This window comes from Chlorocebus sabaeus, chromosome 4 (genome assembly GCF_047675955.1).
Source record: "Chlorocebus sabaeus isolate Y175 chromosome 4, mChlSab1.0.hap1, whole genome shotgun sequence".
Taxonomy (NCBI): Eukaryota; Metazoa; Chordata; class Mammalia; order Primates; family Cercopithecidae; genus Chlorocebus; species Chlorocebus sabaeus.
The window spans coordinates 53,210,155-53,232,380 of NC_132907.1; the positions used below are offsets into that span (position 1 = coordinate 53,210,155).

At 39.0% G+C, this 22,226-nt stretch overlaps 1 protein-coding gene across 1 annotated transcript in view; it reads left to right on the forward strand.

Moving 5' to 3' along the window:
• OXCT1 (3-oxoacid CoA-transferase 1) overlaps positions 1-16,525 on the forward strand; it is a 143,918-nt gene extending 127,393 nt beyond the window's left edge. The window contains exons 16-17 of the mRNA XM_007961481.3: positions 948-1,049; positions 14,830-16,525. Coding sequence (XP_007959672.1) covers positions 948-1,049; positions 14,830-14,871 — 144 coding nt within the window. The 3' untranslated portion in view covers positions 14,872-16,525. The remainder of the gene's footprint in view (positions 1-947; positions 1,050-14,829) is intronic.
• The last annotated feature ends 5,701 nt before the right edge of the window (positions 16,526-22,226 follow it).

Sequence of the window (22,226 nt, forward strand, 5' to 3'; positions counted from 1 at the left end):
TGCATAGCAAAGGGAGATTCCCATGCTCTCTTTCTGAGACTGTATGTTTTCACAGGATTTGAGAATATTTTTAACAGTTACTTGCATGTCCTTCAGGACCAGGATAGCTATCCTCTTATAATTACTCTTAGACACTTCAAAGCACCTTCTTCTGTTTCCTGTAATTCTTTACCCAGCAGCATTTATAAACTTTTTTGCTGTCATTCGTGTGCTTTCACCTTCCAAAAATTCCCTTTCTCTCTCCCTCTTTCTTCATTTCTTTCTTTGTTCAAATCATTATTAATCACGAATTGACCTTTGACCAAAAGTGTTAGACTTAACAAAAGGGAGGTAGTTTTTAAAAACTGGTTGCAATAGTAACAAATACCATCCATGGTCAACACTCATTTATTTTCTGGCATCAACACTGTTCCACAAGTAATTGCTGATTAGGGAGTTGGCATTTATTCTCACCAAAATATCATAATTACAGTTGACATTTTTCCACTACTGATTTTTCTTTTGTCCTGGGTCGTATTTTTCCTTTTTTTTTTTTTTTTTTTTTTTTTTGAGACAGAGTCTCGCTTTGTCACCCAGGCTAGAAGTGCAGTGGTGTGATCTTGGCTCACTGCAAGCTCTGCCTCCTGGGTTCATGCCATTCTCCTGCCTCAGCCTCCCAAGTAGCTGGGACTACAGGCGCCTGCCACCATGCCCTGCTAATTTTTTCTTTTTTTTTTTTTTGTATTTTTAGTAGAGACGGGGGTTTCACTGTATTAGCCAGGATGGTCTCGATCTCCTGACGTGATCCGCCCACCTCAGCCTCCCAAAGTGCTGGGATTACAGGCGTGAGCCACCGCACCTGACCTTGTCTTTCCTTTATATAACTTGTGAGGTTATTTCTGTTTTGTGCCTTATAATAATTATTGTGATGGAAATTATTATTGTCCTTTTTCTTCCCACTCTGACAGGCTGTGTTTGATGTGGACAAGAAAAAAGGGCTGACTCTGATTGAGCTCTGGGAAGGCCTGACAGTAGATGACATACAGAAGAGTACCGGGTGTGATTTTGCAGTAAGTATTTCTGTGAATAAATCCAGCCACTTGTCTTATATTATAGGTTTGATTAATGGGTGTTTACAGGACATGAACCATTAATTTGTGATCATTTTTGGAGTTGACCTTTGCAGTGAACAAGAGTAGAAGGAAGGGTGCCTCTAGATGAGAGCAGGTAGGAACAGAGCTGTTCTCTGACTCATGGGCCAAGGTTTGACTTAGGACTCAGAAGCAGGAGGGGGACTCACCACCAGGAGCTGCTAGAAACAAGGTTGAGCTTGAGCTCTAAGTTACTTTATGTTTTGAAGGCCCTTGTGTTCCTCTGTTCTTTGGTTATATGGCAGCTGTGGTTGAACTTGATTAACTGAAAAATGTGAGCCACATATGGAGAAATGATACTTGCTTATTTTTAAACCCATCTATGACTTATGACTTTCTCTAAATTCTATGCCATATTTCATCTGTTGAAAATATTAAAATGTTGGGCCTCTGATATCACCAGGTTAATCATCACAAAACAGACATGCCCTATATTTGAAGATAAGTACATAAAACACTCAGACTTACAAAGCAGATAAATATGTCAGGGGAGTATCCATTTAAGAAACCTCCAAATCCCTTTTTAAAATAGAATATTACTGAAATATAAATAATTGCTCTTTAATATAAGTGCTTATTCATAAATCAATCACCTAGCTAATGGCATTGAAAGCATGGCTCAGTCTATTTGAAGTTAACCAAAAGTAAAACTAAAATGTCTCTGAAGAAATGAAGGAAAGTGTATTAGTCCATTCTCACAGAGCTAATAAAGACAACCTAAGACTGGGTAGTTTATAGAGAAAAAGAGGTTTTATGGACTTATAGGTCCACATGGCTGGGGAGGCCTCACAATCATGGTGGAAGGTGAAGGAGGAGCAAAGGCACATCTTACGTGGCAGCAAGCAAGAGAGTGTGTGCAGGGAAACTGCCTTTTATAAAACCGTCAGATCAAAGACTTATTCACTATCACCAGAACAGCATTGGAAAAACCCACCACCTGATTCAATTACCTCCCACCAGGTCCCTCCCATGACACATGGGTATTATGGGAGCGCCAAATCAAAATGAGATTTGGGTGGGGACATGACCAAACCATATCAGAAAGGGATATTATTCTCATACCTATTTAAGAACCAACCTAATTAAAATGAAATATATTTATAATGAGAAGAAAATATGTTAATGTTACAGCTACACATCTTGGAGAAACTAATGTAACAAAAGTTATTTGATAAGTCATACGTATATTTTATGTATGTCTTTCTTGTGTACTACATGCTTTGCTTGTACCTATCAGTGCATAACACATTTTTTTTTTTTTGAGACAGAGTCTTGCTCTCTTGCCCAGGCTGGAGTGCAGTGGCGCAATCTTGGCTCACTGCAAGCTTCACCTCCCGAGTTCATGCCATTCTCCTGCCTCAGCCTCCCCAGCACCTAGGACTACAGGTGCACGCCACCAAGCCCAGCTAATTTTTTGTGTTTTTAGTAGAGATGGGGTTTCACTGTGGTCTCGATCTCCTGACCTTGTGATCCGCCCACCTTAGCCTCCCAAAGTGCTGGGATTACAGATTTGAGCCACCGCGCCCAGCCTACACATTTCTTTAAAAACAATTTGTGTTTCATAGTTCATTATCCATATAATAACTGTTTCTGGTACTCTACCAAGGTCTTTGTCTATTAAACTTTTTTGAATGTCCGTTTGGAAAAACAAGTCTCCCAGTAATATCTTGCATGCAAAGCACATCTTTAATTAGCTTTTCAGTAACCTCAAGGGGAGGGATATGCTTACACTTTAACTATTTAGGATTTCTTACTCCAGTGAGAAAAGCAAACAATCTGTAATCAGCTATTCTTTATTTTTTTTCTATGTGGAAGAATTAACCTTTTCATCAGATAACATTTTCAAGATCCACAGAATGTTCAGTTTTTTAGCAAAAGAGAATGTACAAAGGAAGACCCTGGTTATATAGTTCTTTTTTTATTCATATGGGTAAATAAGGAATGAAAATACGGGTTTTTACTGTTCTTGCTTTGTTTTTCCAATGAAAGGTGCTGTTCCAATGAAAAGTATCTCTGTAGACCCTCTCTATTTCAGTGCCATCTCTTCTTTTCACAGGGATATGTAATCTTGTTTTCTCCAAATTAGGATGTTGAGATGCAATGTTAATTTGTATGTCAGTGTTATCCTGAGAATGAAAAGGTATGGTATCAATGGAACCATCCAGAGGACTAGCTTTTGAGCATCTGACAGTCAATGGCATCTCTTTAGACTCTGACAGATGAAATCACATATAACAGGTTGTTTCTCTGTAAAGCTAGAGCTGGAGTGCCCTAATTAATAAAACATTCTACTTAATACCTGGATTATCAATAAGGATACATTTAATTACAAAAGTACATTGAAGATAGTATTTCTTTTTTTGATAATTCAGAAGACATTCTATGTCCTAATTCAGAAAATATTCCCTGTGGTTATCACTGCATAGCTAGCATTGTACTCCATACATTACTATGTACTAGTTGCTAAAGTTCTGTTTGAGAAAAGTCCCTAGAACTCAGCCTTCAACTGGCAGTGAACATTCTAGAAGGGAATGATTGGCCAGTGTTGCCACATAAAGAAAAAAAGATAAAATCCTAGTGCAAAACAATTTTAAAATGTGTTGGTAAAAGTCCTGTATCCCTAAGGATATGGATAAGTGAATGGGCAAAACCTACATAATGTGGATATTAGCTGATTGCATATTAGCTGTGAATTCTTTGGAACTGGGAATTCCAAAGTAAAAGACTAAATGTGACAGCATCAGATAATAGGACGTGACAAAATTTTGGTTTTAGGATATCAAAAAAAGAATGATAATGAAGTGTTTGGGCACTGTTAAAAAAATAATTACTAAGACTTTTTCATATAAGTGTTATTAGCCATAATAAAAAAAATGGAAAAAATATGATTTCTATCACATGAAACAGCTTCTGTTTCTTTTTTTTATTATACTTTAAGTTCTAGGGTATATATGCACAAGGTGCAGGTTTGTTACATATATATATACATGTGCCATGTTGGTGTGCTGCATCCATTAACTTGTCATTTACATTAGGTATATCTCCTAATGCTGTCCTTCCCCTCTCCCCCCTCCCCACAATAGGCCCCAGTGTGTGATGTTCCCCTTCCTGTGTCCAAGTGATCTCATTGTTCAATTCCCACCAATGAGTGAGAACATACGGTGTTTGGTTTTCTGTTCTTGTGATGGTTTGCTGAGAATGATGGTTTCCAACTGCATCCATGTCCCTACAAAGGACACAAACTCATCCTCTTTTATGGCTGCATAGTATTCCATGGTGTATATGTGCCACATTTTCTTAATCCAGTCTGTCACTGATGGACATTTGGGTTGATTCCAAGTCTTTGCTATTGTGCATAGTGCTGCAATAAACATACATGTGCATGTGTCTTTATAGCAACATGATTTATAAGCCTTTGGGTGTATACCCAGTAATGGGATGGCTGGGTCAAATGGTATTTCTAGTTCTAGATCCTTGAGGAATCGCTACACTGTTTTCCACAATGGTTGAACTAGTTTACAGTCCCACCAACAGTGTAAAAGTGCTCCTATTTCTCCACATCCTCTCCAGCACCTGTTGTTTCCTGACTTTTTAATGATTGCCATTCTAACTGGTGTGAGATGGTATCTCATTGTTATTTTGATTTGCATTTCTCTGATGGCGAACGATGATGAGCACTTTTTCATGTGCCTGTTGGCTTCATAAATGTCTTATTTTAAGAAGTGTCTGTTCATATCCTTTGCCCACTTTTTGATGAGGTGGTTTTTTTCTCGTAAATTTGTTTGAGTTCTTTGTAGGTTCTGGATATTAGCCCTTTGTCACATGAGTAGATTGCAAAAATGTTCTCCCATTCTGTAGGTTGCCTGTTCACTCTGATGGTAGTTTCTTTTGCTGTGCAGAAGCTCTCTAGTTTAATTAGATCCCGTTTGTCAATTTTGGCATTTGTTGCCATTCTTTTTGGTGTTTTAGACATGAAGTCCTTGCCCATGCCTATGTCGTGAATGGTATTGCCTAAGTTTTCTTCTAGAGTTTTTATGGTTTTAGGTCTGACATTTAAGTCTGTAATCCATCTTGAATTAATTTTCATATAAGGAATAAGGAAAGGATCCAGTGTCAGCTTTCTACTTATAGCTAGCCAATTTTCCCAGTACCATTTATTAAATAGGGAATGCTTTCCCCATTTCTTGTTTTTCTCAGGTTTGTCAAAGATCAGATGGCTGTAGATGTATGGTATTATTTCTGAGGGCTCTGTTCTGTTCCATTGGTCTACATCTCTGTTTTGGACCAGTACCATGCTGTTTTGGTTACTGTGGCCTTGTGGTATAGTTTCAAGTCAGGTAGCGTGATGCCTCCAGCTTTGTTCTTTTGGCTTAGGATTGTCTTGGCAATGCGGGCTCTTTTTTGGTTCCATATGAACTTTAGAGCAATTTTTTTTCCAATTCTGTGAAGAAAGTCATTGGGAGCTTAATGGGGATGACATTGAATCTATAAATTACCTTGGGCAGTATGGCCATTTTCACAATATTGATTCTTCCTGTCCATGACCATGGTATGTTCTTCCATTTTTTTGTGTCCTCTTTTATTTCACTGAGCAGTGGTTTGTAGTTCTCCTTGAAGAGGTTCTTTACATCCCTTGTAAGTTGGATTCCTAGGTATTTTATTCTCTTTGAAGCAATTGGGAATGGGAGTTCATTCATGATTTGGCTCTCTGTTTGTCAGTAACTGGTGTATAAGAATGCTTGTGATTTTTGCACATTGATTTTGTATCCTGAGACTTTGCTGAAGTTGCTTATGAGCTTAAGGAGATTTTGGGCTGAGACGATGGGGTTTTCTAAATAAACAATCATATCATCTGCAAACAGGGACAATTTGACTTCTTCTTTTCCTAACTGAATACCCTTGATTTCTTTCTCTTGCCTGATTGCCCTCACCAGAACTTCCAACACTATGTTGAATAGGAGTGGTGAGAGAGGGCATCCCTGTCTTGTGCCAGTTATTAAAGGGAATGCTTCCAGTTTTTTCCCATTCACTATGATATTGGCTGTGGGTTTGCTATGAAAACCTCTTATTATTTTGAGATACGTTCCATCAATACCAAATTTATTGAGAGTTTTTAGCATGAAGAGCTATTGAATTTTGTCAAAGGCCTTTTCTGCATCTATTGAGATAATCATGTGGTTTTTGTCTTTGGTTCTGTTGATATGCTGGATTACATTTATTGATATGCGTATGTTGAACCAGCCTTGCATCCCAGGGATGAAGTGCATCCCACTCGATCATGGTGGATAAGCTTTTTGATGTGCTGCTGGATCCAGTTTGCCAGTATTTTACTGAGGATTTTTGCATCGATGTTTATCAGGGATATTGGTCTAAAATTCTCTTTTTTTGTTGTGTCTCTGCTAGGCTTTGGTATCAGGATGATGTTGGCCTCATAAAATGAGTTAGGGAGGATTCCCTCTTTTTCTATTGATTGGAATAGTTTCAGAAGGAATGGTACCAGCTCCTCCTTGTACCTCTGGTAGAATTCAGCTGTGAATCCATCTGGTCCTGGACTTTTTTTGATTGGTAGGCTATTAATTATTGCCTCAATTTCAGAGCCACTATTGGTCTATTCAGGGATTCAGCTTCTTCCTGGTTTAGTTTTGGGAGAGTGTGTCAATGAAATTATCCATTTCTTCTAGATTTTCTAGTTTATTTGCGTAGAGGTGTTTATAGTATTCTCTGATGGTAGTTTGTATTTCTGTGGGGTCGGTGATGATATCCCTTTTATCATTTTTTATTGCATCTATTTGATTCTTCTCTCTTTTCTTCTTTATTAGTCTTGCTAGTGGTCTATCAATTTTGTTGATCTTTTCAAAAAACCAACTCCTGGATTCATTGATTTTTTGGAGGGTTTTTTGTGTCTCTATCTCCTTCAGTTCTGCTCTGATCTTAGTTATTTCTTGCCTTCTGCTAGCTTTTGAATGTGTTTGCTGTTGCTTCTCTAGTTCTTTTAATTGTGATGTTAGAGTGTCAATTTTAGATCTTTCCAGCTTTCTCTTGTGGGCATTTAGTGCTATAAATTTCCCTCTACACACTGCTTTAAATGTGTCCCAGAGATTCTGGTATGTTGTATCTTTGTTCTCATTCGTTTCAAAGAACATCTTCATTTCTGCCTTCATTTCATTGTGTACCCAGTAGTCATTCAGGAGCAGGTTATTCAGTTTCCATGTAGTTGAGCGGTTTTGATTGAGTTTCTTAGTCCTGAGTTTGATTGCACTGTGGTCTGAGAGACAGTTTGTTATAATTTCTGTTCTTTACATTTGCTGAGGAGTGCTTTACTTCCAATTGTGTGGTCAATTTTGAAATAAGTGTGATGTGGTGCTGAGAAGAATGTATATTCTGTTGATTTGGGGTGGAGAGTTCTGTAGATGTGTATTAGGTCTGCTTGCTGCAGAGATGAGTTCAATTCCTGGATATCCTTGTTAACTTTCTGTCTCGTTGATCTGTCTAATGTTGACAGTGGGGTGTTGAAGTCTCCCATGATTATTGTATGGGAGTCTAAGTCTCTTTGTAAGTCTCTAAGGACTTGTTTTATGTATCTGGGTGCTCCTGTATTGGGTGCATGTATATTTAGGATAGTTAGCTCTTCCTGTTGAATTGATCCCTTTACCATTATGTAATGGCCTTCTTTGTCTCTTTTGATCTTTGATGGTTTAAAGTCTGTTTTATCAGAGACTAGGATTGCAACCCCTGCTTTTTTTTCTTTTCCATTTGCTTGGTAGATCTTCCTCTATCCCTTTATTTTGAGCCTATATGTGTCTCTGCCTGTGAGATGGGTCTCCTGAATACAGCAAACTGATGGGTCTTGACTCTTTATCCAATGTGCCAGTCTGTGTCTTTTAATTGGACCATTTAGTCCATTTACATTTAAAGTTAATATTGTTATGTGTGAACTTGATCCTGTCATTATGATATTAGCTGCTTATTTTGCTCGCTAGTTGATGCTATTTCTTCCTAGCATCAATGAACTTTACATTTTGGCATGTTTTTGCAATGGCTGGTACTGGTTGTTCCTTTCCATGTTTAGTGCTTCCTTCAGGATCTCTTGTAGGGCAGGCCTGGTGGTGACAGAATCTCTAAGCCATTTGCTTGTCTGTAAAGGATTTTATTTTTCCTTCACTTATGAAACTTAGTTTGGCTGGATATGAAATTCTGGGTTTAAAATTCTTTTCTTTAAGAATGTTGAATATTGACCCCCACTCTCTTCTGGCTTGTAGAGTTTCTGCCGAACGATCTGTTGTTAGTGTGATGGACTTCCCTTTGTGGGTAACCCGACCTTTCTCTCTGGCTGCTGTTAACAGTTTTTCCCTCATTTCAACTTTGGTGAATCTGACAATTATGTGTCTTGGAGTTGCTCTTCTCGAGGAGTATCTTTGTGATGTTCTCTGTATTTCCTGAATTTGAATGTTGACCTGCCTTAGTAGGTTGGGGAAGTTCTCCTGGATGATATCCTGCAGAGTGTTTTCCAACTTGGTTCCATTTTCCCCATCACTTTCAGGCACACCAATCAGACGTAGATTTGGTCTTTTCACATAATCCCATATTTCTTGGAGGCTTTTTTCATTTCTTTTTACTCTTTTTTCTCTATACTTCTCGCTTCATTTCACTCATTTGATCTTCAATCACTGGTATCGTTTCTTCCAGTTGATCGAGTCGGTTACTGAAGCTTGTGCATTTGTCACATAGTTCTCGTGTCATGGTTTTCATCTCTAGCAGTTCTTTTAAGGTCTTCTCTGCATTGATTATTCTAGTTATCCATTCTTCCATTCTTTTTTCAAGGTTTTTAGTTTCTTTGCACTGGTTACGTAGTTCCTCCTTTAGCTCTGAGAAGTTTGATCAACTGAAGCCTTCTTCTCTCAACTTGTCAAAGTCATCCTCCGTCCAGCTTTGTTCTGTTGCTGGCAATGAGCTGAGTTCCTTTGGAGGGGGAGATGTGCTCTGATTTTTTGAATTTCCAGCTTTTCTGCACTGCTTTTTCCCCATCTTTGTGGTTTTATCTGCATTTGGTCTGTGATGATAGTGACATACTGATGGGGTTTTGCTGTGGGTGTCCTTTCTGTTCGTTAGTTTTTGTTCTAACAGTCAGGACCCTCAGCTGCAGGTCTGTTGGAGTTTGCTTGAGGTCCACTCCAGACCCTGTTTGCTGGGGTATCAGCAGCAGAGGCTGCAGAAGATAGACTATTGCTGAACAGCGAGTGTTGCTGTCTGATTCTTGCTCTGGAAGCTTCGTCTCAGGGGTGTACCCAGCAGTGTGAGGTGTGAGGTGTCGGTCTGCACCTAGTGGGGCATGTCTCCCAGTTAGGCTACTCAGGGGTCAGGGATCCACTTGAGCAGGCAGTCTGTCCATTCTCTGATCTCAACTTCCGTGCTGGGAGAACCACTGCTCTCTTCAAAGCTGTCAGACAGGGACATTTACATCTGCAGAGATTTCTGCTGCTTTTTGTTTAGCTATGCCCTGTCCCCAGAGTTGGAGTCTACAGAGGTAGGCAGGCCTCCTTGAGCTGTGGTGGGCTTCACCCAATTTGAGTTTCCCAGTGGCTTTGTTTACCTACTTAAGACTCAGCAGTGGTGGGCGCCCCTCTCCCAGCCTTGCTGCCGCCTTGCAGTTAGATCTCAGACCTAGCAATGAGGGAGGCTCCATGGGTGTGGGACCCTCTGGGCCAGGTGTGGTATATAATCTCCTGGAGTGCCATTTGCTAAGACCGTTGGTAAAGTGCAGTATTAGGGTGGGAGTTACATGATTTTCCAGGTGTTGTGTGTCTCAATTTCCCTTTCCTAGGAAAAGGAATTCCCTTCCCCCTTGCGTTTCCCAGGTGAGGCAATGCCTCGCCCTGCTTCAGCTCTCGCTGGTCGGGCTGCACCCACAAACCAGCATCGACTGTCCAACATGCCCCAGTGAGATGAACCCGGTACCTCAGTTGAAAATGCAGAAATCACCCATCTTCTGTGTCACTTGCGCTGGGAGCTGGAGGCTGGAGGTGTTCCTATTCGGCCATCTTGGGCAACCCCCCAAAACAGCTTCTTTAAAAAATCTGTAATGACTGTCACAGTTTTGTTCATGATTTTGTATCAATTGAAAGTTGGAGTTTTCCATCGGAGGGCAGTATCTTGAAGGTCATCATATATCTGGAACTTGGTAGAGGCTGTGGAAATTTTGTTGTAGAAATGCAAATATTGATTATATTTCTGGAACCTTCAGCACATACTCAAAATGAGATTCTAGTCAGGAGCTGTTTACAGATAGAGAAGCCAGCCATATGATTACTCTCCCTCAAAATGTGGATGCTGTGAAGATAGGGACTTTGCTGTTTCTTGGGGATTGAGTCCTGAATCCCTTGAGAGAAGGGAGCTGAGCAGGTAGAGGTAAAAGTATTACTATTATACAGGCTAGAGTGAGGGATGTGGCCTCAGTGTACAGCCACAGCAGGCTTCCCAAGTGTGAACCCCACAAATACAGAGGCTTCGGCTTCCAAGTATAGGCAACACCAGAGAAACCCAGGCCTCCTACACAAGGGGAGCCTTCATTGCTAAGCTTCCATCCACATGGCTGAGAGCAAAACAGAGCATTGCTTTCTAGGTGAAGACCTCAATGAAGAGTAAGAGTCAGGCTAAGTTTCACATGTTAAGGTTCCTCTGCCCAAATAATCATTTAACTACATCAATAAGGGACACACCAGAGACCAGGGTAGTTACACGAATAGACAGGTGTCCTTCTGCATGGAATGGAATATGAGAAGTGGGGAATAAAGGCTCCCCTGTCCCCAGCGCTATTGGTAGAGCCATGTACATATGTTCATGCCCTACAAATGCTCATGATGGTGTTCAGTAATGCTTTCCTATTTTTAAATAACTGTGGTAAAAACTTTAAAAAAATTTACCATCTTAACCATTTTTAAGTGTACAATTCAGTAATATTAAGTGTATTCACATTGTTATACAACAGATCTCTAGCACTTTTATAACTTGCATCTCTGAAACTATTCATTAAACACTTAATTCCATAGCCTTTGGCAACCACTGTTTTTGCTTTCTGTTTCTATCATTTTGACTGTTCTAGATACCTCATATGCATGGAATCATAAGTATTTGCCCTTGTGTGACTGGCTTGTTTTGCTTAGCATAATGTATTCAGGGTTCATCTGTGTTGTAGCATCTATGACAGGATTTTCTTCTTTTTAAGGCTGTATAATATTTCTTTGTGCATATATACCACACTTTCATTACTCACTCATCTGTTGGTAGACATTTGGGCTGCTTCCACCTCTTGGCTACTGTGAATCGTGCTGCAAGGAACATGGATGTGCAAGTATCTTTTTGAGATTCTGCTTTGAAATTTTTTAGATATATAATTCAGAATTTGGATTGCTGGATCATATGATAATTCTATTATTAATTTTTTGTGGAACTGCCATACTGTTTTTCACAATGGTTGCTCCGTTTTACATTCCCACTATTGGTGCACAGGGGTTCTAATTTCTCCATATTTTTGCCAACAGTTGTCTTCTGTTTAATAGTGGCCATCCTAATGGGTGTGAGATGATACCTCATTGTGGTTTTGATTTGCGTTTCTCTGGTGATGTTGTCAAAGTTTCTCATATATTCTGGATGCTAATCTCTTATCAGATATGACTTTTGAATATTCTTTTCCATTCCATAGGTTTGTTTTTCACTGTTTTCTTTGACACATGGAAGTTTTTAAGTTCGATATAGTCTTCTGTCTTTTATGCTACTAGGGCCCAACATTTTCACAACTAAGGAATCCTTTGGCTTATTTTTCTCCCATTGTCCTCAGATTTTGAAAGAAGTCTGTCTCCCAAATATTTAAAGAGTCAAAATGATGTCATATTAAAGCTGTGACAAGTTAATGAATATGTTAAATTTCTTCATTTTTTGGCTATACTTACAGCATTCAGTATGCCAATTAGTTGATGGGCCAAAGTATTAGATTGATGCAAAAGTAATTGTGGTTTAATAAATGGTTTTACCATTGAAAATATCAACTTTCAATTGGTTATTTGGGTTGTTTCTTTTCTGATGAATGCTTAAGCTATGTAAAATAGGTGTTTTTATAAACCATGTGTCTGTGGACCTCTTTTGAAACAATATTTCTTTGATTTTATCTTTTTAACTTAAAAAATTAAAGTGTAATCCATATTTAAACATTGTGTGGTAGAATAAACTTCCAGACGTCACTAGTCATACACCCAATGTATGTTCCATATTGAGCTGTAAAATGTGGATAAAATAGAACTAATTTATAGTTCTTGCTCCCAAGAGCCTTGGCCTTATTCTCCAGTCAGGAATATACCCTAACAAACTAGTGGCAAAACAAACAAACAAAAACTAGTAAAAGCATTGCTTGTTAATATGTTTGCAGTGGAATCTGAAAGAGGCCAGCTGCAGACATTCCTTGCCAAATTGAATAAATTTATACTTTCAGTATCTACTATGAACTGGCATTCTACCAGAGTTAAGCAATATACTTTTGGGATATTAATGCACTGGGAAGACAAATCATTGGCTTATCTTCTATACCTAAATCATGTCACCTTATGCTTAGCCTGTAGATCACGTTGGCAGAATAAGCTCCTGTGGCTTGCATGAATTTACAGTGTTGATGAGACTGGGAGAACAGAATGAGAAATGGTGATTTTGTAGATGTTTTTCATTTAAAAGCAGGTAAAGCCAGTCTATATAAAGTGTTACTTTTGATGTCATTTTTCACATTAAGAATGTAAATGACATTAAGAGCTCAAAATAGGGCTGACATAACAAGGAAAAGGATCAGATGTTTAGTTTAAAAAATTAATGTGTCCAGTTTCTTTTTCAAGGAAGCGCTATGAAGCATCTATAGAAAATAATTTGTAGTAAAAAAAAGTTTCACTAAATTGGGCTAGGCACAGTGGCTCATGCCTTTAATCCCAGCACTTTGGGAGGCCAAGGCAGGTGGATCACCTGAGGTCAGGAGTTCAAGACCAGCCTTACCAACATGGAGAAACCCCGTCTCTACTAAAAATACAAAAACTAGCTGGGTATGGTGGCGCCTGCCTGTAATCCCAGCTACTTGGGAGGCTAAGGCAGGAAAATCGCTTGAACCCGGGAGGTGGCAGTTGCGGTGAGCCAAGATCATGCCATTGCACTGCGGCCTGGGCAACAAGAGCGAAACTCCATCTCAAAAAAAAGAGAGAAAAAAAAAATAAGGTTTCACTAAGTTATTTCCACAGATGCTCTGTTGTTTAAGAAAAAGAAAGAAAATGAACTGTGAGACATACTTATCTAAATACTAAATGTTATTCTTAGAGTTAAAGATCTGTGCATATATGTGATATTACTTTTTGTCTACTTATTCTGTTTATCTGTATGTCTACTCTTAGAAATAAGTCATAATGCGTTCTCGTTTACCCTAAGCTATATACCAAATCTTGCTCAACTTTTTTATTCTTGTTTATTCTTATTTATTCTTTTAGTAGACCTTTTTGCCATTCTGGTTTAGTACTTTAGGAGAAAAATGGAAGAGAGGACATTAACTCTTGATACCATAAAGAGTTAATTGTGAAGAGCTAATGTAGACATTATTTATAGATGGACTAAAACTGTTTAACCTAATGAAAGCCAAATGATTGCCTGTTCTTTCAGTTTTTAATACTGATTTAACTATCAGGAACCTCCCTTCTAGTTCTTTGAAACTTAATTATCTACTTATTCATTCATTTGTTCATTTATCAATTTAAGAAAATAGTTTATTCTGGAAGGTAAAATGCTAATTGGGCTCATTTCAGTTGCCACATCTTTGAGAATTTCACAAAGCACCCAAGTTTTGGTATTTTCTTCTTTCCATGGGGACTGTTACTAACTAGAACCCAATCAGTATTTGCCATGTTGAATTAAGGAATCTGAACCTGGTACCACACTTTGAAAAATCTGTCACAGTTAAACTGACTACTTATATTTATGGTTCTCTTGCAACCAGCTCTACCTTAAATATACATTCATTGTCACTTTTCTCTGCTTGAAGATTTGCAGGAAAGCATTGACTATTTTATACACTGAACATAATTATAATCAACATTTGATTGTTTTAATGCTCTAACTTCCATATTTTAATAACTTTGAATCCTCTTATTGCCTTTGTATCATTTCTGTTCTGATTATGAAATTTCCAGTAAGATTTATCATTGATCATACGTCTCTTCATTAATATGTATTTAGGTAATTGAAAGACTACATAAAGCATCTTTCAACAATATTATGAATTGGCTGGATCTCTTTTGAGGTTTTGGAGACTTGGGGTTTGTACTGTGTCTTAAATGAAGTCTCAGAGGCATCGGTCTCAGAGATCAGTGATTGATCTGACAAGGAGCTTGGTTATTGGGATCCTTTGTTTTCCTCTGGTCCTTTTCCACCTGCTCCTTGTTGCCAGCCTTGTTCATCCTTAATTTAGGAGCTAATACAAGAAGGTTGAGAACTACGAAATACCCAAAATGTAAACAGAACGATTCCGTCTCAGTGTTTCAGGGTGGAAAATCATATGGAAACTCCAGGGAATGTCTATGGCAAGGCTGCTTGTTTCCTACATGATTGAAATTTGGAAATTAAAAGGACAGAGATTTATATCATGCAGTTTTTCATAATTTGATTTTTTTTCCTCTTTTACCAGGTTTCACCAAAACTCATGCCAATGCAGCAGATCGCAAATTGAAACGTGAATATTTGTACCAGGCTGCGTGTTTTTCATTTTAAACACATAGGATTTAATTGAAAGGACACCAGTAATCATAATTGTGTATTTAACAGGTGGTTTTTGATTAGTTTTCTTCTAGGGTTTCAGACTTCATGCATCCATATAAACTGTTCTCTAGGCATGCTGTGACATTTTAATAAAAAGCAAAAGGAGCATTTATAATTATCTCATTTGTTAAGTACTGAGAAGGTTGTCTTTATAATAGATAATTTATTGAATGCATTTTCACTGAATATGGTATGTATGCTAAATTATATGAACCTTTCCCCAAGAAAGGCCCTAGAAATTGATGTGGCTTTCCTCTTAACTATTAATTATTAATCCTGAAAGAAAGATAACACATGTGATTTTGTGATTAGGAGAGTTGCTGTCATGATTGTTTTTTCTTCAACCTCCTCTGACTTTTCTTTTGGGGCTTCAGATTTTATGATTACATCTTCTAGAGCATCCCCCTTCCTCCCATACTGCTTTTAAACAAATGCCCAAGAAGACAAGCAGGAGTATCTCTTGTGGGGGAGAGCAGGGAGAAATAATTAGTTCAAACCAACTATCTATCTGTGCTTTTCAAAGACTAAGGCATATTATAGGAATATGAACAGAAGAAACTGATTCTTCTGTTTTCTCATTTTAAAACAGTCCAGTATTCCTTTGTATTCTCAAGGGTCCTTGAGAATATTTCTGTTATTGAGACCCTGTGGGCTACTTGTACTGTACCTCCTCTCAAGCCAAGAAGGGCTGCAGGATAATTTACCATGAATCCTTAGTAGCAGTGACAGCAGAGTTAAAAAATAAAAGGTGCTTTACTTTCAGGCTCTCGTTTTGGTTCAGAAAAGATTTTAAATATTGAATGACACTTCTACAGAACCACGGTTTTTCTTCTGCCAAGGCTACTTCCTTTAACAAAGTCTCTTTAATTCAGCCTTGTCCAACTAGGGAAAATAATGATGGACAAGTCTAGGGATTTGAAGTCAGTGAACTTTTAATGTCAGGGAATAAACATGATGGGTAGATCAGGTTTGAAAGAAACTTCCTTAGAGGTATTCTCAATACCAGACAGGGGCCCATGGGAATGACTTCAGAAGCATCCCAGATAATAGATGGATAAGAAGTCTAGACACCCTGAAGAACAAGTGAGACAGCTGGCCTCTGGACAGAGGTAGGCATAGTACGGTACAATATATCATTCCTCTGGTCCTAAATATAGGAATTTATTCATATTTTTAGGTGATGGTGGTCATTGAAACTCACTTGTCTTCAGGTGTAGCTACAATTGTGTAATGTACAATATTAGAGAAAAGACAGGCTTTTAATAAGTAACACACACCGTATATAAAACAGCCTTTCTGGCTGGCCACATGGTGAAATGCGTACCTTCCCAGTACTGGGGGGAAAAATGATCTTTCTTAGAATGTGCAAGTTTCATGAGAGTAATATATTGATATGATTTTGAAAAGAATTGTTGATAGTTACATCTTCAAACTTGCTTATCATTCCAGTATGCATCTTTAAGATATTGTGATTCTAAGTAGATGACTTTATATTCTTGATTAAAGAGTGCTATACATGTTAAGAAATGCATTACTGAATGTAATAAATATTCCAAAGTGATATAGATCAGTGTGACTGTCCTTTATTTCACTTGGGAATGGCATTGCTAAATGTGGGAATAATGCAACAGATTGTCAGGATAGCTAACAATAAAGTCAGCACACATCACCACTTCTAGTCAAGTTGTTGCTTTTCTTTTTATCTTACCAGAGAAAAGATACTGTTCTTCTAGAAAGATCAAATGAACATTGAGTTTCACAACTTGCTCCTTGTCAGAGCCTGCTATGTTTGTAAAAATCATTTATCCAAGGCTTCATGGGTGAATCCTTGTTCGCTTTTTGTGTAACATTTTCCTTTACTGTACACGTTAGTTGCCTAGTGCTGTGAGTTTATTTCCATTTTGAACTGGCTCTAGTGCTAGTCTGCTCAGCATCTGTGTGGTAACAAAGGGATGGGGACGTCCCCAGGATTTGCTACTTCTGGTAGCTCTCGTCAGTCGACAGTGGTTATACCCAGGGTTGTGCATATGACCAAGGATGTTCCAGTTTATTTCTCCAGCATTTAAAAACAGATGAGAAGTCATCTTTCTTACTCCTCTTGGGCTATGAAGCCATAAGAATGTGAATCTGACACCAGTACCCCATTTCTCTGCTACACACATGCACACACCTAGCTGAGCTCCAGCTGGAGAGAAAGAAACTGATACACAAAACATGGAGCTGTACAGGAAGTGTGTCAGTCGGGGCATTCTGGTGGTATTTGGATAGATGGTTCTGGAAGTGCCTAAGGCCAACTTCCTTCCAGCCATGCCTAGATAGAGTTTATAAATCTCCTTTTTGCTTGAGCAGACTTTTTGTCACCTGTAAGCACAGTGAAATCATACAGCTTTTGTAATTCTTTTTCGCCACGGTGTCTCACTCTGTCACGTAGGTTGGAGTGCAGTGGCACAATCACGGCTCACTGCAGCCTTGGCCTCCTGGGCTCAAGTGATTCTTCCACTTTAGCTTCCTGAGTACCTGGGACTATAGGTGTGCACTACTACACTTGAATAATTTATTTTTTGTAGAAACAGAGTGTCACTATGCTACCCAGGCTTGCCTGGAACTCCTGGTCTCAAGTGATCCTCCTGCCTGAGTCACCCATAGTGCTGGGAATACAGGCATGACCCAATATGCATGTCATAATTCTTGAGTTCTGAGAGGGACCTGGTCTCCTAGAGAAGTTACGCAGAATATGAGCAAAACTGCTTGCACCTGGTCCCAGAGAACACAAGAGCATTTCTGGGTATTTACAGTGAGTAGGGAAGTTATGGGTAGAGGTTCTTTCTCTTCCAATCTCAGTATATTCAGCACAAGTTTGGGATGTTATTTCAATGGAAGTATAAGCAAAGATTTAATCATTACGTGGGTTTCTTTGGCACTAACTTCCTCCCTTTTCTCAGGGTGTGATCTTGAGTTTCTTAAGCTTATTTTCAGATCCTCCATCTTTAAAATAGGGGAGAATACGCTGTTTTCCACTGTGGTTCTGTAAGATGTAATTAAAATATCTGGCTATAAAACACATCTTTTAAAAATGCTGTGCCGTCATATTACTTTGGTGACAGAATTGTTAATTGTTCCTCTCCTTTTATTTAATGTCTACACTGCCTTCCCACTGAAGACAATACTGAATATCAAAGTGGATTTAAGTATAAATACTTAAGTATTTGTGATCTGAGTATATAAGTATATGAGTATATAAGATATAAGTATTTGTGATCTGAGTGCGCATCTATGTGACATATTTGAAGATCCTGCCTCCATAAAGTTAGACACATCTGTGTAAAATCATCCAAACGCCCCTTGTGGATCACACAGCAGCTTCCATGAGCATGATGCCTACACCACTCCAGATAACTAATTGGTAACTCCTTTGTCTATGGGAAACAAATGTGTTTGATTGTGGTCATTATCACCTCTCATGGGGAGCCACTCTGGATGGTCCAGTGGGAAAGGGCCTCAGGAAACTCTACCCTGACTCTTGGATGGCCGACAGTGTGTATGTTGGAAACACCCTTATTTCTGCTGACAAACTACAGAATCCCAAATGCCCAACACAGCCATTTTTTTGTTTTTGGCTCACTCCTAAGCACCAGGTATTCTATCTCTTGCCCTTTAAAGTTTTTAAGAGGGAATCAGACAGTTCCAGAAGCTGGCATATAAACCCTTGATGTTCCCTTGGAAGACCCTCTGTGTTAATGTGGGGATAGAAGGTAGCTTCTTCCATTTTGCATTCTTGGGGTTGGAGTACTCAGCTCTCTAAACTGTTTCTGTAATTGCTCTGTTAATATTTATTGAATCAATTTGCTGGTTGAAAACATGGGTCATAGTACACCAGACTTAGAGGAGTTCCCTCAGCTAAATAATTAGGTAAGACCTTAGGAAGAGATAAGAAAAGAAAAACAAGAGGTGGAATATGGAGGGCATAACACAGGAATAAAGAGACCTGCAATGGTCACATGTTTAACACTTCATAATTTATAAAGCACCCAAAATATGCTAGCTAGCTTATTTGATTCTCGTAATAACCTGCCAGGGAGACATTATTACCTCCATTAAAATTAACTTGATTAGTTGGAAAAAAGTAATGTCTGTCAGTTCTTTAATCACATTAGCTTTTCAGGGCTAATGTTGGATTTTGTCAAGGTAGTTAATGAGATGTGAATTAAATCCCCTGAATAGAACTAGATTTGTGGCTCTTTGGTAAGCTATAAAACAGAATCCAAATTCTCTAAACCTAATGGAACAAATATTTAAATTTTGTTCCCTCTGCCCTCACAGTTCTTATACACAATCCAGTTTATAAGGAAATGTAGTTGTCAAGTAAAAAGGATGATGCCACCCACCAGGCAAAATGTCCCTGTGGAAGACTTGTAATTACCAGATGTGCTTACATGAAAGGCTCTATGTAGGTAAGCATGCTCACCTGACATCAACCAGAGGGACTGAGAGACTTTGCTTTATCTTTGTGGCTGAGCAACTTTCTGAAATTGTTGCTTTGCAATTAACCTTTACTCATGTTCAAAGTCAGAGTTGTACTTCAGACTAATTCAGTTGAGCCCCAGAAATAAAGCTGAGATTGTTACCAGACTGAACATGGATTACCTGCTTGACACAGCAAAGCCAAACACTGATATTGGGATATGCAGCAAGAAAAATGAGGTATTATTGCAGGGCAGCAAGCAAGGAGAATTAGGCAGCTCATGCTTAAGACCCAAACTTTTCAATGACTTACATGTAAGAGTTTTTAAAGACTAGAGGACAGCGGTTACAGGTGAAGTCATAAGTCAATACATGGAGGCTGTATATTGGTGTAGCCTAAAAAGGCAGGACATCTTGAAGCAGGGCCCATAGGTCATAGATGGATTCAAGATTTTCTGATTTGCAATTGGTTAAGCTTTGCTTAAAAACTTGGGGTCAGTAGAAAAAAAGTGTTAAGCTCTGTCCTGTGGGCATGACTTCCTCCAGGCCCCTCAGGAAGAAATTCAGAATGAAGAACATTGGTCAGAGTTCAGCCCTCAGTTCCCTAATATCTGAGGTCTGTGTGCCAGCAAAGAGCATTTTCCATTTGTTGGGGATCTGGGTTTCTGAAAAACAACTCAGGGACATAAATTAAGATGTTCTCTTGATTTTCTATAGGGAACCAAATATTTCATCGCTCTCACTTCTTTGGCTGTTTTAAGCTATAGTTACCTTTTTGCTTAACAGGTTGCTCATAAGGCTAGCTACTTCTCAAGGATAGCTAGTTGCCTGGGATTTTCCTCGAAGGGACTCTAGGTTTTCTTTTATTTCTATGTTCTGTGGGCCCATCAGGCCTCAAAGAGGGGTCCCTGCTCCATCTCAATATTTGCATCCTCCAAGTAAATGTTACAGGTGACATAGAGGAATATTCAGTGAGATCTAATAGTTTCCTCCAACAGGAAAAACAGGATCCGTGGAAAGAGGAAAACTGGTCATGGCACTGGAGCCCATGGAGTGGGTTGGAGTTGGGGTTGGAGTGAGAAGGCATTAGGGTTCAGCAAGACACACTTTATATAAAACATTTGTTATTGTATTTTCTTTAAATGTTAAGACAGCATCAATTTTTAAATGCACTATGATTTTGTTTGCTTTCTTATCACTTAGAAATTTTATTGTGTAGATACTAAGATTTTTTAGACTTCTCCTCAGTCCCAGGTGAGTTCACCAATTACTTCCTGCCCAAGAGTCATTAATGGATGCCTTGTGCAGCTGATAGGCATTGCAAGCAGTTAATGACCCAAGAAAATTGACCAGTCTTGAAATCTGTGCATTTGAAATCCAGGAGTTTTTCAGAGACAGGAGGGGTCAAGTGGTCAAAGAGACAGGGTCAGGGTGAGGATCAGGTCAGGAGAAGGGTGGAGGTGTGGGGAGCTGGTGCCTGCCTCAGCTGCCCCTCTGGAACAGTAGGGCAACCAGAGGCCAAGGGCACCAAGACAATTGTAGTGTGCCACCATTTGTGAGATGCATCTCAAAAAAACCAGAGGTGATAAAATGTGGAAAATAGTTTATCTTTGCTAAAATCAGTGAATTGCAGGGAGTCCTCTCAGGCCTTTCTGAATTGACATAATGTTTAAGAATATTTTAAAGAAACATCTTGTCATTACATTCTATAATATACAGCACTGATTGCATAGGAAATGATCCCTAAGGACCTCTTTCACAAATAAGAGTTGGTAATTATATTAGTGTGTATGTAAATAAATGCATAAAAATGGTTCCTCCAGCAATCCAAGTGTTCATTGTGGAAACTTTCCATCATGATTTGCCTTCCAGGTTTGTCTCTGTGTCCTCCTAACCTTTTCCCCTCACTCCCATCTTTTCCATACACACAGTTTCTATCTGAGGTATATAAAAGTTTTGCCTGTAATTCCAGCACTTTGGGAGGCCAAGGTAGGTGGATCACCTGAGGTCAGGAGTTTGAGACTAGCCTTACCAACATGGCAAAACCCCGTCTCTACTAAAAATACAAAATTATCTGGGCGTGGTTCATGCCTGTAATCCCAGCTACTTGGGAGGCTAAGGCAGGAGAATCACTTGAACCTGGGAGGCAGAGGTTGCAGTGAGCTGAGATCATGCCATTGCACTCAAGCCTGGGCAAAAAGAGTGAAACTCCATCTCAAAAAAAAGAAAAGTTTATCTCTGAAAAATTTTAAATATTGAGGTGGGTGCAGTGGTGCATGCCTATAATCTTAGCACTTCGGGAGGCCGAGGCAGGTGGATAGCTTGAGCTCAGGAGTTTGAAACCAGCTTGGGCAAGACATGGTGAAACCCCATCTCTACCAAAAATACAAAAAAAAAAAAAAAAAAAAATCAGCTGGGCATGGTGACACACACCTGTACTCTCAGCTACTTTGGGGGTTGAGGTGGGAAGATGGCTTGAGCCCAGGAGGTCAAGGCCACAGTGAGCTGAGATCACACCACTGCACTCCAGCATGGGTGACAAAGTGAGACCCTGTCTCAAAAAAAGAAAAAGGAAAACTTTTAATGTTGTAATTAAAGATATTTAACACGGTATAGATACTTAGATATATAAACAAAGTATAGAAGGCCAGTGCATCTGAGGAGGTACTTCTATTAAGTCAGTAGTATGAAACTCCATATGAGATTGTTGAAGTGAACAATGTCATTTAGGATGAATGTGATCAAATTGGACAAGGCACAGGAAGACAAATAATTAAAAAGAATACAACTATGGGGAAAGAATAA